Raw genomic sequence first — 19,348 nt, 5'->3', positions numbered from 1 at the left:
CACCCCTCAGGAAACACCACAGTCACAAGAACAAAAACAACCACTGCTAGCTGAACCGCTGACTGAGCCTGTAATTCACCATGAACAACAAGTTCCAATTTCTGACAGTGTTGCTGAGAGTGTCCCTGCATTCCCAGCAGTTGAGCAAAAGCAGAACAGCTCTGAGAAAATAGCAGAGAACCATCCTCACTCTGACACAGAGCCATCTAATGTTGAGCAACAAGCACAGAGTGCACCTGTCAGTAGTATCCCGGCAGGTCTACAACAGAGTAGCTCTGAGAATGCGACAGAGGACCTCTCTCCCTCTGTGGAAAGTGAGATGCAAAATCTATTGATTAATACAGGTTTAGACAAGACAACTGTCCCTGCTGAGGTAGAAACAGAGCCAAATCCCAAGATTACTAAGAGTGAGACTGCAGCTTCCCTGACAGATTATGAGAAAGTAGAGCCTGTTCCAGAAAATCTTCCAGAAGTGAAAAGTAATTCAGTTGAGTCAAAACCTGACTTGATCACAGAAGCAGTCTCACAGGAAGTTCCTGTTCAGCTTGATCCAAAGCCAGATTCCTCAGCTCCAAATGTAAAAGAGGAGGAAATATCAAAGGTAGGCTTACCTAAGCCAATTGAGGAACCCCAGATAGATGAAGCTGCTCCAGCAGGTCAAACTCCATCAGATACAATAAACACAGCTTTTAATGTAGGGCAAACTGACATAACTACAAAACCAGAGGCCGACAGTGTAGCACCTGATGTCAAGAATGAAGTTACGACAGAAACAAAGGTAGAACCAGAACCTATAATAGAAAAGCCAGTATTCAGAATAACTGCTCCTTCTGCAGTTGGGGTTGCAGAAAATGTAGCACCTATTGACAATGTTGAGGTCCCTAAATCTGACGAGACCCAGCAAGAATTAAAACCAGAGCCAGCAAAATGTGTAGAATCTGAAAGTTCCTTAATAGTGTCAGATAACAATCCTGTATTACCTTCAGAGGAGGAAAGTCAGGCTAATAAAGTAGGAAATGAACCAATAGGTAAAGAGGAGGAGCCTACTCCACCTGACCCAGCAGATAAGTCAGCTCCTGTTGCTCCAGTTGAAGGAGAAACCAAAGCTCTAGAGGAAGCAAAAGAGGAGAACACTGTTGAGAATAACGTTTTTGAAAAAGTTCTTATTGAAGAGGCAGCTAAGCAGAAAATACCTGATGAGCTATCAGTTGAGATGGAAACAGAGAAGTACACTACTGAAGAAAAACGTAATGAGGAAAAAACTGTTGAAAAAGAAACCATTGAGGAGGGAGCTATTGAGAAGGAATTGATTGAAAATAAAACACTTAATGTCAAAGCCTTTGAAGAGGAGGGAGTTCAAATGAATGCAGCTATTGCAGAGACGGTTATTGAAGTAAAAGCTGACGAAGGGAAATCTTTTGAAGAAGAGGCAACTAAACAGAAAACAGTTGAGAAGGCAAATGATCAGAAATCTCTAGAGGAGAAAGTTGCTAAAGCTGAATCAAGTCCAGCACCCTCTGCTACAGACACAGAGAATGTTTGTCCTGCAATAGACAAAAAAGAATCAGAAACGGCAAGAGAGCCATCTCCAACTGTCACTGACGAAATCCCAAAAGAAGAGACACCGATACATAAAGAGATAGAACCAGAAACAAAGTACGAGCCATCACCTGCTGAGAGAAGCCTTGTTGAGACAGCATCATTGCCAGAGGAGTCAGAGGAAAAAGAAAAACCTATTGTCGACGCAGAGAGTGTAGCATACAAAGAAGAAAAACAGATACCTATAGATACAGTGTTAAAGGTAGATAATAAATCTGAGGTTACCTCTGTTTCCCCAACTCCTGATTCTAAAGAGCAAGAAAAGGTCAATGTAAAGGAATCAATGCAAAGTGTAGAGATGGTGTCATTCTCAGCTCTCATTAGTGAGACACAAGTCAGAGATGAAGCCTGTGAGGAGAAACTAATTCAGGATGGGACAGAAGCCAGTTCACAAAATACTAACAGTATTGCTGAAAATCAACATGAAGTAGAGAGGGAGACGTTAGCTCTGACAGGCAGTGATGAGAAACCGCTCGAGAAAGTTGCAGAGCAAAAGCTGTTAATCAAAGAGAAGGAAGGAAAACATGACAAAAAAGAGGGTGAGTCACAACCTGTTGCTGGCAATATCCAGTATCTTATTTCAGTGTCAGAAACAAGCACAGTCTGTGACAAAGATGGCACTGCAGAGTTTGATGTAGGAAAGAATACAATTTTAAAGAAGGATGAAGTATCAGTTTTTGAAAATGGAGGTGTGTCTGTATCAGTAGTTCCAGTCCCTGTTGTAGAACCTGAAATCCCAGTGTCTGTAGTTAGTGAGCAGGTCAAAGGCCCAACAGAGGAGAACACTAACATGGAGGAGAAAAAGGAGGCTGAGGCTCAGCCTCTGGAAAAGTCCAGTGGTGATGATGCTGAGGTGACCATAGTATTTAGCATGAGTAGCAATAGATTATAGGATTATCTTTGTACATCAATATGTTTATTTCTGCTATATTAAACAAATGTATTTAGGTACATGTGGATGTCAGTTATATGGAAATGGCTAAACTAAACATTGTCCCATAATCTCACCACTGCATTATGCAGTAGAAGGTTTTGATTGCAGACTATATGTATCAAATACCCTAAAGAGGAGAACATGTCAATTTACCTAGAAAGCATTTCAAAATGCCTCAAATTTTACTTCCATGCTTCTGTAAATGCTTAGTTCTTAAATTAAGTAGTCTCACAAATTGAGAATATTATACTAAACTGGCCGTGTTTTGCTGGCATTTCTTTTTTATTTGATGTATTGAAAAAACATGTTTTTTTATAAATAATAATGAAGTCCTAAAAAGAACATTCTCATCTCCATAAAGACGCCTATACATGATCCATGGTAGAACCACGAGGTAGGATGCAGAGCAGAGAGGCAAAGTGTTCTGGAATTAGTTGTGCCTTGAATGGTCAGAGGCAACTAGGTCAAATTTGAAATAATTAGAATGTTGAGCCTAGTGATGCAGCACTGCTCTCCCCATTGGAAAACAACGAAACGACCAGCGCACAGCAGTTTTACATGTTTTACACGGATCATGTGTAGGCGGCTTTAGAATTTATACGCACCAACACATGGTTCACATGTAACAAGCTAAAAAAAATCCTAGTTTAGATATTACATTTTTTATTGCAATATCTGAGGGGGGGAAATAATTGTCTTATTTAAATCTAACAGGTGAAAACAGTGGAGACCTTGAAGGAGCCTGGAGAGAAAGAAATGGCTGCCAAGGACAGCAGTCCCACCAGCCCATCAGACCTAGCCAAGCTGGAAAGCACAGTCCTTCCCATTCTTGAGGCCAAGGCAAGCACGCAACCAAAGGATAATGAGGAGAAACTAACAGACACTCTGAAGACCAGACGTAAATTAGAGGTGCTTCCTCTCTCACCTGACTCACCCAGCTCAGAAGATGACAGAGAACCTTCTGAGAAGAACACCAAATGTACCACAAAGAAAAAGCTCCTTGTGCCCATGGATGTCAGGGCAGATTCCCTGGATGATAGCAGTGAAAGCTTTGGAAAGGAAAGCCCAATGTCTGGGGAGGATGAGGAATTTATCCGAAAACAGATAATGGAAATGAGTGAGAATGAGGATGCTTCCCCGTCTGATGAGGAAAATCTAATCCGACGCAAGATCAGAGAGAATGAGAAGAAACAAATGCAACAGAAGACAGCAGAGATTGTTGAGAGGAGTACATCAGGAAAAGCCTGGCGACTTACCAAAAAAAGCACTATAAGTCCAGATGATGAAGAAGATAAGCAACTCTGTGGCTCAATGGATAAACCTGATATAGACAAAGAGGAGGGACAAGAACCAAAAGAAGAGGAGCATCAGAGTGGTACTGGAGTTCGCAAATTCCAAACTATGGAGCTGAATTCAACCAGCAGCCCTGTGCGTATACCTACTGATGATGGAGAGCCTGAAATGGAAAGCCTTACAGACTCTCCAGATGACCGGTCAAGAGGTGAGGGGTCGTCCAGTCTACATGCATCCAGCTTCACTCCTGGGACATCCCCAACATCTGTCTCATCCCTGGATGAAGACAGTGACAGTAGTAGTCCCAGCCATATCCGTTCTGGTGAAGGTAAACAACACAGGAAAGCCAAACACAGACAACCTGGTCAAACGCTGCCAACTATTGAAGACTCTTCTGAGGAAGAAGAGTTACGGGAAGAAGAGGAGCTGCTCAGGGAGCAAGAAAAACAAAAGGGTTCTGGCAAAAAATCCAAGAAAGACAAAGAAGAGATTCGAGCCCAGAGAAGGCGAGAGCGTCCAAAATCACCACCAAGCAACCTTTCCCCCATTGAAGATGCCTCACCAACTGAGGAACTTAGGCAAGAGATTGAGATGGAGGAAATCAGACGATCATCCTGCTCGGATTTCTCCCCCAGTATTGAATCCGATTCTGAAGGATTTGAAATCCATCCTGCAAAGATTGCAGCAGTTCAGAAAACCTATCAACTGCCTGTATCAGTATCTCTTCACTCTCCAACAGATGATCAAAATACTGATAAACCGCAGAAAAAATCTCTCAAATCTGCTGATGAGGCTTATGAGGAAATAATGCTGAGGGCTAAGTCTCCAACACTTGACAAAGGCGAGATACAACTGGAAAAAGAGTCCCTTTATGGAGGCATGCTTATTGAAGACTATGCCTATGGATCTCTTATTGACAATTCAACAGATAATCTGGGGGAGCCAGAGAAGATTGTTGTTCCTGTCCAACCCAAAACGCTCAGATCACCAGATGAAGTTTATGAAGATATGATAAAGAAGAGGAAGGAGTTCATGCAGCTGGAGCAAGAATATCAAAATATTCAGCCAAAAAAGGAAAGCACTTACCCAGAAATTGTGTTGCAACCTGCTGAGAATATCATCCCTAAACACAGCATAGTAACATTAGGCAAAGATGGAAAGCCATTGTTGGATGCTGAAACTGCATATGAAGAGCTGATTAAAAGAGTGCTGACTCCTGGAACAAGTCCAACTCAGCAGGCACCAGAAGCAGAAGCCAATGCATCTAGAAGGGCACTCCACCCCATTCCAGACTTAAAGGTGACGCAGTGCTCTTCAGGAGAGTTGTCTTCTGATGACGAGAGTATGATTAAAAAGGAAGCAGATACAACTGCAGTGTCAGACACAACATTACCTATGGAAACTGAGCCTGTGACAGTGTTTTCCGAGTCCCCTCCAATATCCATATCAGATCAGCAACCTCACACCACAATTGCAGAATCACAGGCTGAAGTTGTTGACTTATCTAGCGCACTACCAAGAACATCAGCCCCCGTAATTGTAAGTGTTTCACCCTTGCCCACAGTCCCCCAGTATACACCCACTATTCCCAGCGTAGTTTCAACTGCTCCACCTATACCTCCCAAGCCAAGTGTCCTGCGTCGGGCTAATTCTCAGGAAAAAGCAGAAGTACCTGTTGCACCACCACTGCCTCCTCCTACCCCACCAAAACCTACTGTTTTTCCCAGGAAAGCTCCAGTTCCACTTCCACCTCAGGCTTCAGCAACTCCAATCAGGCCCGAGATAGTGGCTACAACTGCAGCCCAAGTACCACCTACAAGACAAACAGTTACCCCAATGTACAAGCCTCATGTTCCCCCTCCTGTTGCACCAAAGCCATCCATTAATGCAGGGATTGGGGATAGCCACCGACCAGGACATGGTGTCAAACCACCAATTGCACCAAAGCCTGGCTCACAGCCTTCTTCACCTGCCCATGCCTCACATCTACCAAGACCCACTGTACTTCCCACTGGTCCTACTGACATAGCCCTGAATTTGAGCCCTTCCTCTGAGAGCAAGCTTTTTCAACCCGCACCAAAGTCCCCTTCTTCTCCAAGATATGCTAGCAATCATCGTGACACATATGTAGTCATCACACTGCCATCTCAGCCCAGCTCTCCAGTAGACAGTGTCTTAACTCAAGCTCCCTCAAGCCCTGGCCCAGTATCTCCTTCACGCCAACCTCAGCCCCAAAGTTATTACCAACCACAGCCGCAACCTCAAGCTTATCCACAGCACCATCCACAACCAATCCCTCATAAAACAACCAGGGTGCCTCTGGCATACACACGAGTCACAGAATCCATTGAAAGTCAAGAGATTTGTGGCCCAGAAAAACATGTATCTAGTTCTTGTCACACAATTGAGGCTGTATCTGCCTCGGCACAGCCACCTATGGTTATGCCTAACCTGATCTCTCAAGTGGTCACCACCGAAGTCCAAAGGACCACTGTCTCTGTTGTTCATGAAAGAACACCACCACCAGTGCCAGCTCCAAGGGCAAATGGTGTCCCAATCTCGATGGAGAAACCTAAGCCCCAATGGCCAGCACAGAATGGACAGGCTGTCCAACCTTCTGAGGTAGTAGATCTTAGGACTATGAAGGTGGACCCAGGATCAACCGTGGAAGGTGTGGATCTGTCTGCTGGCCCAGACTCAAGACGTCAGTCCTTTGCAACCGATGTCATTCGTCAGAACAGCGCAGTGCAGTCACCTGTGGTCAACCTCAGTGCTGAATCATCCACTGTTTCTATAGTGACTGATAGTATCACCATTGTGACCTGTGCTGCCACAATCCAGCAATGTGACAATGTAGACACTGCTCAAGTATCTTCAGTGCCCCTTCAGCTAACAAAAAACAAAGCATTTGAGCCGGTTTCTCAAATTATATATCGGCCAATTGAGTCTCAGCTTTCCATTCATGCTGGTACAGAGACCCCTATTAACCTCTCAGTTGGATCAAGCACAGGTGGAGGAACTTTCCAGACCACCCCTGTCACTGTTGCACCCACTTTTATTGCAAGTTGTGTTGCCAATGGATTAATGACGGGTACAACCACAGTGGCAGGAGCTGTTGACCTTAGCACAACTAAATCATTCAACACTATGGTATCAGTGGATGCTGCTTCTGCAGAAGTGGTCACAGCTGTAATCACAGATGATGATGGCAAACCAGTGGATCTGACTGCAGGAAAAAGAGCTGTATGCTGTGATGTTGTATATAAGCTCCCATTTTCAGGAATCTGCACTACTCAGCAACCTACCACACCCCTGCCTGAAGATCGTTTTGGATATCGGGATGACCATTACCAGTATGACCGATCACCTTATGGCATGAGAGGGTTTGGTGGAATTAAACCATCAATGTCAGACACTAATCTAGCAGAAGCTGGCCTGTTCTTTTACAAGAGTAAGAACAGCTATAATTTCAGTGGTACCACAGAGGGTGCAGTAGATCTTACCTCAGCAAAGATTTCTGATGCAGGTCAGTGCAGTGACATTGCAGACCTGTCACTTAAATGTCACTTTGAACTGCCTCGACTCATTCATGGCTAATGCGGCATTTTTTTGTTTATTTTTGCTTTTGTTTTTGTTTTGCATGAACATTTTTTTTTTGTCCTTTTACCATAATATTTTTGCATGTGCCTGCATGCTGTTACTGTACATCTTGTTTATACTTGTTGCGCTTTGGACATTGGACACATTTTTTTTTCCTTTCTACCTTTTTTTCATTATTTGGAAAAGGCTTGGCTTGCTTCAACATTGAATAAGTCTGCATTATTTGCACTCAACTGATATTTTTGACTTTTGACAGGTGAAGCTGTTGACTACTCCAAGAAAGGGACTTACGCAGGAATGACAATTCCACCCTATTCCCAAGCCAGAGTTACAAGTGCTGTCGGTACACTCTTTGGTACAAGCAGCGTCTTGAGGTCATCAAATGGGGTGGTCTATTCCTCTGTCGCAGCACCAATCCCATCTACATATGCCATTACTACCCAACCTGGGTCCATCTTTAGTACAACATACAACACTCTGTCAGGTATGCATACCAGCGACACCATGCCTTCCCTGTCCAACCTCCAGAACTTGCCACTTACACGTTCCCACAGTTTCCTATCTACCATCTCCACTACTACAACAGAAGAACAAGGAGATGCCCCACTCAATCTGGAGATCTCTAGAGGGGTTAGTACTGCTGCTGTTGCCAGAGCAACAAGCTCTTTATCCCTTGACACCTACACGGATGCATCCCTAGAGGCCATAGCTGCTTCACTTGAGGCTCTGTCTTCACCTTTGGTTCCTGGGGATGGCCAATATCAGGCAGAGCGTGAGAGGCTAGAGATGGAGAAACTCAAGCAACAGCACCTGGCTGAGGAATTAGAGTGGGAGCGCCAGGAGATTCAACGCTTCCGAGAGCATGAACAGTTCTTGGTGCAGAAGGAACTAGAGGAGCTGCAGGCCATGAAGCAGCAGATCCTGAACCAACAAGAAGAGGAAAGACAGGCTCACCTTATGATGCAGAAAGAAACCTATGCCCAGCAACAGCAGCAACTTGAGCAGATTCAGAGACTCCAAGAGCAACTGCGCATGCAACTGGAAGAGCAAAAGCTTCGTCAGCTGTACCCAGGTGGGGACATACCAGGGCATGGCGTGCAGGAGGCACTTGTCTTAGGACCTGATGGCACAGTCCTGTCCCGAAAGATCACAGATAGTGGGTGCCAGACAGATGAAGAGGATGAGACAGTCAGCAAAGCCTACACAGCAGGGAGAAAAAAGAGAAGTACTAAAAAGAGTGTTGACAGTTGTGTGCAGACTGATGATGAGGATCAAGAGGAATGGGAGGCTCAGACCAGAAACCGACAAAGCCGGCCACGCACTGCCAGGGGTGATAGGGGTGGGCATTCAGAGATGTCTCTTAAAGCCCATACTGAGATTTCTATACAAACAGATACAGAGGGGAACATTAGAATGGACACCAGGATGGAGCTGTCTGACTCTGAAAGGACCTCACCAAAGAAAAGACCTATCCCCTTAGAAATAGGCCAATCTCCAAACCTGAAAGTTGATTCCTCTACACTTCAAGCCCCTCTTAAATCTCCCAACGTGCTTTATTCCCCCATATCCCCCTGTATATCCCCTAGCAAATCCCTTGAATTTGTGTCCTATGACAAATCACTGGGTGATACAAGCCCACAAAAGCTAAGAGGAAGTACTGATCTATCAAAAGCCTCTCCAGCAAGTCCAAGGGGAGCAAAAGCCATTCAGAGATCCATGTCTGACCCTAAGCCCTTGAGTCCAACAGGAGACGAAAGGGCAACATCTGGCACCCAGCATGGTGAAAGCTATACTGTGAGTACTATATGTATCACTTTAACATATATACATTGACATAAATATAAGGACAAAATGTAATATAAAAAAGAACATAGGAGCTGGCTAAACACAAAAGTGGGTTTATTTTAACTGTAAAAAGAGGAGGATGTTATTTGTGTTTAAACTGTTCTTTTGGTTTATAATGTGTAAAACTAATTGAGATGTTTCTGTAGAGGTATTTCCAGCTTGAGCCGATATCTTCATAAAATACCATGGTAGCAGCTCCAATGATGGCAGTTTTTTCTGCTTCATGTAAAACTAACTATATGTCAAGCGTTTTGCATCATAACAAAATTATCCTTTGTGACATGATGGCTGTCATTAGCTATCCTGCTCCACAAAATACTGAGCTGTCAGAGATCCATTGAGGCTTATTGTAAATAAATTACCTCTTTTAAAACTAAACTTAAGCATATGCAATTTAGTGAGTAGTGAGTAATATTTATGGACATTAGTACATGTCTTACTGGAAGGCACAAAAGGTGAACAAAAGATATTTTTAAAAGTATTTTATTTTCAAATTCTAAGAAAGCAGTTTGAATTCCTACAGTACTAATCAGTTTTTTGTTTACTTGTCCTACAGGGGAAAGATGCGGGTGGCACACCAACAGGCACTCAAAAAAAAGTGAAGAGGACTCTCCCCAATCCACCGTCAGAGGAAGAGACAACAACGAGTGGCCAGACAGCATACAGCACTGGTTCGGCCCGTCGAAGAATGTGCCGCAATTCCAACATGGCACGTGCCAAGATCTTACAAGACATTGATCGTGAGCTAGATATGGTGGAGCGTGAGTCATCTAAGCTGCGCAAAAGACAAGCAGAGTTAGATGAAGAGGAAAAAGAGATTGATGCCAAGCTTAGGTATTTGGAGATGGGCATTAATCGTAGAAAGGATGTGCTACTGAAGGAGAGAGAAAAGAGGGAAAGGGCATATTTACAGAGTGTTGCCGAGGACAGAGATTACATGTCAGACAGTGAGGTTAGTAACATCCGAGAGACGAGAGGTGGGCGTGGAAGTGGAGAAGATGAGGAGATTGAAGGTCATGGTCTTGAACGTCCCAGGACTGCTCCTCAGTCAGAATTGGATGACTTTGTCCCACCTGAAACTAAGCATGAGTATGGAAAATACTCCCAGTACCAATACAATCAAAACCAATACCAGCAGTCTCTCTACCAGACTCCCCAGTCCTACCAATCTCATTCCCTCTACTCCTCTGTCCCCTCGCTCACTAGCGCCCAGCAGCAAAGTTACCACCAGATGCTGCTGTTGCAGCAGAAAGCCGCCAGACAAGCAGCTCTCCTCTCAGAGCTTGATGCAACTAAATATGAAGTAATTAGCCGCCAGCCTGATCCCACATCATCAGCTTACCTGGGAGTCACGTATGACAAATATGGCAACCACCTTGACCTCAGAGCCTTGGAGGTGGGAAGTATAGCACGTAGCCCCATGTCAGCTGTCTCTGATTCCTATTACACAGATGTAGATCACCATACACCTCAGAGTTACATGTTGCTGGAAGATGCTGCAGAACTGGCTAAGGGCTCCACAGGTCTGTCTTCATCTTACAGTCTGGCTGAGAGGGAGCTGGCCAAGGCAGAGAAGCTGCTGCGTAGGAGTGCTGCAGATCTCGGGTCTACTGACTATCTGGGATCCACCTCGAGACTCCATACTTTTGGAAAGACCCCTGATGAAGAGGATACAATGGAGGAACCCTACGAACTAAAACTCCTGAAGCAGCAGCTCAAGCAAGAGTTTAGGAGAAGTACAGGTGGGACAGAAAACTTAGAACAACTGACAGGCCTCTCCCAGCACTACTATACCCCAAGTACTAGCATATCTAGTTACTCCCAAAGAAACTATCCAAAGTCAGACAAGTACAGCATCAGTCGACTTACTCTAGAGAAGCAGGCGGCTAAAAATCTCCCAGCATCCATGCTGTACCAAAAACATAAGGCACCATTGTTAGATCCTAAGATCTCTTCCAAGTATTCCTCTATGACAGATAACAGAAGTTTGGAGACAGACTATACCAGCTATCTTGGGACTACCAGTGCATCGGTGAGATCCAGCCGGCTCTCGCAAGATGAGATTACCTTTGGCCTTCGTAAGAATATTGCAGAGCAACAAAAATACCTGGGATCCACCTTGGGTGCCAACTTGGCTGGGTCGCTAAACTTGGGCCAGAGCTTAGGTTTGGACTCTGCCTATCCTAGTGGTAGTCGCTCAAGACCCTCATCCAGGCCCACATCTTGCTATGGCCTGGACTTGTCTATCAAAAGAGATCCATCCAGCTCTTCACTGAGACTTAAAGGGGATGGTGAAACATCTGTAGATGTGCCAAGCTATCAAACCCCATCTGGTCGCACCAAACCCACCAGCCTCCCCATTGTGCAAAGTGGCCGTGGCCGAATACCCATAGTGGCCCAGAACTCAGAGGAAGAGAGTCCATTGAGCCCAGTTGGGCAGCCTATGGGCATGGCCCGTGCATCAGCAGGACCTCTGCCACCCATTTCAGCTGATTCAAGGGATCAGTTTGGTTCCTGCTTGTCCTTGCAGGACTCCCAGCAGCCGCAACATATCAGGGAAGAGCCAACCAGGGGTAGGGGTTATGTGCTGCTGGATGACCTGCAGGGCACCATGTCAGATAGTGAAGGTAAAAAACAGACTTGTCACATTGTCACTCTTTTCCTACTTAATGTTTCATCCTTGAGAATGTCTGGTTATGGGTTGTCTCGCTTGCATTTAGTTCTATTTTGTAATATTTAGCTGTTGTGTGTTTATTGAAAGTCTGCATGTTTCTAACCTTAACTTTGGTGAATGTATCCTCTTTTTCTTTTGGTCAGTCAGTTGAGATCTGGTGTGCATGCATGCCTTTGTACATTTTGCTCTTTGCCTAATAGGGTGTGCTTGAATGTATCTTCATGCATGCATTGTGTTTCTGTCAGCATTCCAAATATTGTGTAACATGTTTCCATATTAGTTCACTGCATGACTCAATCTAACTTTCTTTTCAACTCATTCGTATTAATGGGTTTGTATGTTATCGTACAAAAATGTATGCACAACAATTCGTATGATATCCTACAAAATTTCGGCGAGCGCCGGCCGGTCACGTGACGACCTATCACATGACAATTCAATTTTTGCGGTCTTTACAGTTAAATTTAGCAGAAAAAAGGTTTCTGTGAGTTGGCTACAGAGCACTGTGAGGGCCCGGTCCTTTTAGCGGTCGTTGCAGTTAAGTTTAGCCGAGAGAAGGTGATTGTCATGCACGTTTAGGCCCCAAAAAGACTAGTTAAGATTAGAAATTTTTTTTTGTTAAAATACCGCTCCCCTTATGTTGTACAACCCGGGACACAAATACCCGTTTCCTGGGTGAAATCCCTGTGTTTTATGACCATCCTCCCCAGCCACCTCCCTACGTGGCATTTCACACTCTTATACATCAACAGCCATTGTGCTGCATACAGTAATAAATATGTGGTACACATACAAACTCCAGTGCATTACTTTTCGTAAATATACGTACGAATGGTTGAGGAAAACAGCCTTTTCTGGTACAGCTACATTGTGGCAGTCTGCATTTTATTTAAAGTGTAATCTGAGTTTTTTCAACACTTTCATAGTCTTTCAAATCCTGCTTGTTAAGCATACAAGGCTTGAGCCACAATACAGAATCATCCTTCAAAACCGATTTTGAAAGCTTTTTTCCCCCACAAATATTACACTGCAAAAGTGCCTCCCCTGCTTGCAAATTTTACATAAATGATAGAGTATTTTGTCAGTTGAATCAATCAGTTCTTTTACAGTTTCTTTTCAAAATAAGAGAATATTTTAATAACACAGCTAATGGTCCATGGATTCTATTTTGAATTCTACAATAGTTGATGTGTAATGTGGATAGTGGATAATGGTGTATTTCATCATCATATTTAGGTGTATAAATATATTTGTGGATTAATATATGATATCAAACTATAAGCAAAATCAAAACGTTATGACATTCCAAGAAAATAGATTAAAGCAGTTTACTGTCGTATTTTTGCAAATGCATGATATTTGATTGCAACACTTATGTGTGTAATAAATATGAAACTTTACCATGCATGTCTTGTCGTGATGATTGCTTGCATGTACTGTATTGTAATACATCAGTGACTTTATGTTGCATGGAATACATTTATTTAACCTTCTGTTTTTTTATGCTGCACTTTCTAAAGGTCTTACTGCCTTTTCTGTATATTTTATTTTAAAACAGTAAGCAATCTCATAAAAATCAATTATGTAAGATAGACTATTTAAATGATCATTTGCTGGGCAAATATTCACTTTCATTTATTTTTCTCTACACTTACTGAAAGCAAACATTATTCTGAACTGCCATCACTAAGAGGACCCCGTTTTTTGTAAAATGTGCTGCACAGTGTCTTATTCCAACAGGAAAGAAAATTATTATTTTAAGCAACAACATAACATTTGGGTAAATCTCAGTTTATTGCTGTTTTGTTTGGTAAAAGCCATAAACCATTGATTCATTTTATAAGCTATATATTGTTGATGCATACTCTTCCAGTCATGACTACAACCATCACAATAATTAATGTGTATTATGGAGTACTTGTGCAGCAATGACTTGGTTTAGATTCCAAACTGAGGACAGTGTTTTCACGAAGAGGGATGCAAAATGTGAGAGTTTTAGTAGTTTCAGATTCTAACAGAGGTACCGTTGTTTATTTTTCTGGTTTAAACCTTTAAATATCCCAGTTCTGAGTTCAGTTGTCTTCAATGCAGCATAACTACTTGCTAATGAATTCATATGGATCCCATCATTTCGCAATGTAAAACCATTTGCCTTGATTCCAGCACTAAGTGATTCCCTGATGGCTTTGAACAGAGACGATGCAACCAATGGTAGAGTATTAGTTCAGTTCTCTAGTTATCCATTAACTATTAAGACATTAACCTGCACCACAAAATGATGACCAAAATGTTGGGGAGGTTTTAGACACTTGTAAAGTTCGAAATGAATACCACTTTACTTTGCAACTTTAAACAAATTTTAATGATTTTACATTGCAAACATATAGTTATACTGTACTGATACACTTTTAACAATTGGAGTTAAAAATAATGTGAAATATGTACATACCCAACATTTACATCCATGAATAATCACCATACTATAGGTTTAGATTATAGTACTATACATACTGTACTAATACTGTTTTTATTAACTCTCAAACTGCATTTTTTCTGCTCATTTAACAATACCTGTGAAAAATGTTGTCTTGCTTGGCTTCCTTTCCTCTTTTCAAAAGAAAGTGAAATAATTAATCAAATCCATCTCAGGCTCTTGTTTTATTCACATTTGTATCCCAACCACAAACTAGTATAGCCTTTGATGAATTGAATTCTGCTAAATGGCATGTAATCACCTTTATATGAACAGATGAAGCCCATCCTATATAGTCAGAAGAAAATGTCTCATTTGTATCTGAAGTAGTGCTTGTTTTTATATCTGAAGCCTACCACCTTAAACGAGAGGAGACAGACTGGTTTGACAAACCTAGAGACGGACGGTCAGAGAATGGACAAGAGAAGAGACAGGTGAAACAGGAAAAACACCCACACAACACACACCTATCGTCACATTCAGACTCTGTAGTAAACTTCTGTCATGTACTGTATACCAAGTCAGAGCAGTAATGAAATGCATGCTCTCACAATCAATCACCTGGGAATTTATATGTGGTATGTACGCTCACATGTTAACTGCAGGCACTTAAATGCAGCATATACTGTATGTCTATGTTGCAAAGCTTTTATACTTAACAGTTTCCCATTTACCTTGTACATACATGACATGTCACCAATATGTATGGGCCACAGGGAAAAGGCCCATACTACCCCTTCCCTCACCTCAGGGTCAAACTACAGAGGGATCCCAAAGACCGCAGTGTCTCAGGTAAGTTACCACAAATATATTTCATTTAATAATAACAGCAGCATGCTAAGAGCAGTATTACAAGTGAATGTGTTATTGACTGTGATGCACGCATTATATTTTATTGACCCCATTGCTTACTGACTGCATCAAATATGCATGTTCACAGCATACATATTTTTTTCCTTTATTGAATTGGACTAATTATAAAATAGATTCAAATTTTTTCAAAAAGGATAAGGACAAATAAATTGTACACAATATGGATCATAACATCCCATTAGCTTTACAGACCGTGACTAGTGTACGTCCTATTTACTTGATATTCATGCCAGATCTCAACAAAGTGGTGAGTCAATTTCCCTGCCATTACGTTCCATCACGCCATTTCTCCAGGCTTAAAGCAAACAGACATTTCATTTCCTGGCTTCCCTTTTCATTTGGCTCTTTTCCACGCTCATCAGTCATTGCCATGCTCAAAATGGCGTATCCCTCACACTCAGGATTATATTACACAATTAACATTCAGCCCACAAAGGAAGCATTTTGTTTATGAGGACCCAGTGCTAAACTTAGTCATTTTGCCTCAGTCATTTTGTTCTTTCTTCCATAACCATGTTAAATACTGTAAAATGAAAGAGGCTCTGCTTCTTTGTAGGTGATGTGTGACCTGCGGAGGGACATGATAGATCCATATGTGATTTGTGGATAATCAATAGTGGGGTTGGCATGTATGCTGTTGTCTATTTAATTGTTCTACAAAGGCAGAGAGCAATAACTACAGAAGTGGTTAAATTGAGAAAAATTGTTGAATAACTGAGTAACAATGGTTGTAATGCCTTCATTTTTATGTCTGTTTAGGGTGACCAAGTATAGCTGCCATATAACCAACATAATACCTAAATACCATTGGGAAAATGTGTTCCATTTGAATACGTTTTTATTTTTAAAGAAAATAAACTTTAGATTTTATTATTTACAATCCATAGTTATAGGATTGAATGTAGATTACTAGTTACTGTATTATGGCTTTGGAGGGCAGTATATTTGTGCCCATTTATACCTTCTTTCTGTATTGGTGAGTCTGCATGGGTATGTGGACACAAAGAGTCAATGTTAAATGCCAATGAGACTATAGACTAATTAATAATGCTACTCACCAGACTTTGTATTTGGTCCTAAACAGGAAATGGTCTGGGTATCCGTGTGGTTGGAGGAAAAGAGGTCCCAGGCAGTAATGGAGACATTGGAGCCTATGTTGCCAAAGTCCTACCTGGAGGAGCTGCAGAACAAACAGGAAAGATTCTTGAAGGTAAGCTCTTCTACTAAATTAAACTTCCCCTTGTGCAAAAAAAAATAAAATCTAGGATACAAGGATTGATACCACTGTATGTCTGTAGGGTAAATATGAAACTACTTGCTGTCAGCAGCTGGTTAGTTTAGCTTAGCACAGACTGTAAACAGTGGAAAGCTATCCTGGCTCTGTTCAAATGTAACATAACAAAATCTACCTGCCAGCACCTAAAGCTCACTGATTAACATGGAATATCTCCTTTTGTTTAATTCATACAAAAAACAGTTTAAAAACTTAAAATTTTACAAGGGGTTATGTGCCAGACTATTTCCTTTCTACTTCTATTTCATATACAGTGGCTTGAAACAGCTACAGTTAGCAGTTTCACTAAGTCACCAAGTAACCATTAAACCATTGTATATATCTACAGTGGTGTGAAAAAGTGTTTGCACCTAACCCAACATAAACCAATAAACAATAGTCAAGGACAACACAAGTAAACACAAAATGCAATTTGTAAATAAGGTATTAAAAGGAGAAAAAAATAAACCATATGACCTGTGAAAAGTTTCCCCCTTGTTAAAACATACTATAACTGTGGTTGTCCACACCTGAGTTCAATTTCTCTAGCCACACCCAGGCCTGATTATTGCACTTTCTCAAGGCATCACTTAAATAGACACCATCTCCAGGATAAAAGCTTGCCGAGACCCAAAGTTCAGGAACAATTGAGAAAGAAAGTATTGAGATTACCAAAGGAAAAGCATTTCAAAGCTTTGGGAATCATGACAGTGAGAGCCATTATCCACAAATGGCGAAGACATGGAACAGTGGTGAACCTTCCCAGGAGTGGCCGGCCGCCTAAAATTACCCCAAGAGCGCAGCGACGACTCATTGAGGGTGAACCTTCCCCAGGAAAAATTACCCCAAAGATGTCATCAAAAAGACCCCACAACAACGTCCAAAGAACTGCAGGCCTCACTTGCCTCAGTTAAGGTCAGCGCTCATGCCTCCACCATCAGGAAAAGACTGGGCAAAATGGCCAGTTCCAACCACTGCTGAGCAAAAAGAACATCAAAGTCATCCCTCCAACATTCTGTCCATCTGTCTTTGCTCAGTGTCCCACTTTTCATTGCTTATGTTGGTGGTGGCATTGATGGTCTGGGGCTGTTTTGCGGACAATTGTTAAAAGGATATGAATTCTGCTGTCTACCAAGAGATTGAAGATGCCACACTGGTGATCTATGGATGGGGGACAATGATCCTAAACACACCAGGGTCCACCACCGAATGGCTGAAGAAAAAAAAATGAAGACTTTGGAGTGGCCTAGCCAAAGTCCTGACCTGAATCCTATTGAGATGTTTGGACCTTAAAAAGGCCGCTCATGTGTGCCCTAATCCATCTGTCTGGACGCTGTGTGGATGTGTTGCAGTTGTTGCTGCTAAGGGTGGCCCAACCAGTTATTAGGTTTAGGGGCAATTCTTTTTCACACAGGGCCATGATGGTTTCTGTTCTTGTTTTGTGTTTACTCCTTCCTATTGTTTAAATTTTTTGATGTTCTTAAGTGTGACAAACATGCTTGTTTTTCACACCACTGTATATATAAATATATGTTTCTTCTATGTTTTTGCTCTCAGGAACACATTTCATCCACTTTTTGGCGGAACAGACTAAATCTGTCTGCTCAGTGTCCCCTTTATTGCTGTGTTGAGCCACATTGAGGGTGAAACTGCTTAATGAAAAAACACTGGTGAATGGATAAAACAAATACAGTTTGGACCTGCGGGAGTGCTATCCATCTGTCTGCGCTCTGTGGATGTGTGTGTGGAGCAAATATTGTTCTTGTTTGTGTCTCTTTACAACATAGTTGTTTGTCTTCTATGTTTTTCTCTCTCCACAACAGACTCTCCAATGTAAAAACACAAATAAAACAAATGATGAAATATTGAGTCTTTATTCCCCAATGCTATGAGAGTCAACCCATGCTAGTGAGGCACTATAATAGTGCCTTGAGCTAAATGCTCAAATCAGCATGATAAAATGCTTACAATGACAGTACTAACATGCAGGTGTTATGTGCACTATGTGCATCTTCTTAATCGAGCATGTTAGCATATTAACGTGCCATTTGCTAATCAGCATAATCACAAAGTACGCCTGAGTCTGACGGAATGCTATTACTATAGTTTGTCTGTCTGCAGGTCTTACAAATTAAAGATGTTGACATGATGAAGACATGATGGCTAGATGAACAGTCTGATGATCCCCAAACTTATTAGAATTTCTTCTCTTGGGACCTTGTATAACTGTAGCATATTTCAACAATCTGTTCCATTCCTAGAGCCACACTGCTAGCATGTCTAAAAATCAATACAGAACAAATATTTAAAAATATGAATAAGTTAATTTGTTCTTTATCACTTAAATAGTATTAATGACTTCAGGTCAAATTTTAAATAAAATTAATACCAAGAGACTTCTTTTTTGTATACACGTTATTTGGTACGTATTCTTTAAATCACGAAACAAGAGCCTTCATTTTTCATTTTCTAGCTTTAATTGGATAAGTCCAAAGGCAGAGGATTCAGCAAGCTGCCTAATTTCCCAAACTCTTAATTGATCTGAGATTGTGTGTTATGGTATTTTATGCTGCATTCACGTACTCCTTGGATGGTCCCATTTGCCGAGTTGGGAAGTCGTTCTTCCGACTTCAGGCTGTTCATGAGCTTTAAGTCATAATGTGGAAAAAAACATGGACACTACAAATATGTGTTGTATTTTATTGCTCAGAACATTTAAATAACGCTTTGATATAATTAATTATTTCCATTTTGAAGCGCTATATTAGTGATTTTGTCCAGAAC

The 19,348-nt window shown here is 41.8% G+C and overlaps 1 protein-coding gene across 1 annotated transcript in view; it reads left to right on the top strand.

Annotated features, from left to right (window-relative positions):
* Positions 1-19,348, top strand: part of pcloa (piccolo presynaptic cytomatrix protein a) — a 56,611-nt gene that overhangs the window by 21,914 nt on the left and 15,349 nt on the right. The window contains exons 5-10 of the mRNA XM_028571291.1: positions 3,248-7,352; positions 7,683-9,220; positions 9,828-11,898; positions 14,770-14,924; positions 15,135-15,210; positions 16,376-16,501. Coding sequence (XP_028427092.1) covers positions 3,248-7,352; positions 7,683-9,220; positions 9,828-11,898; positions 14,770-14,924; positions 15,135-15,210; positions 16,376-16,501 — 8,071 coding nt within the window. The remainder of the gene's footprint in view (positions 1-3,247; positions 7,353-7,682; positions 9,221-9,827; positions 11,899-14,769; positions 14,925-15,134; positions 15,211-16,375; positions 16,502-19,348) is intronic.

Source organism: Perca flavescens, chromosome 23 (assembly GCF_004354835.1).
Source record: "Perca flavescens isolate YP-PL-M2 chromosome 23, PFLA_1.0, whole genome shotgun sequence".
Lineage (NCBI taxonomy): Eukaryota > Metazoa > Chordata > Actinopteri > Perciformes > Percidae > Perca > Perca flavescens.
The sequence above is the reverse complement of the archived record's forward strand: the minus strand, read 5'-3'. Positions and strand labels throughout refer to the sequence as shown.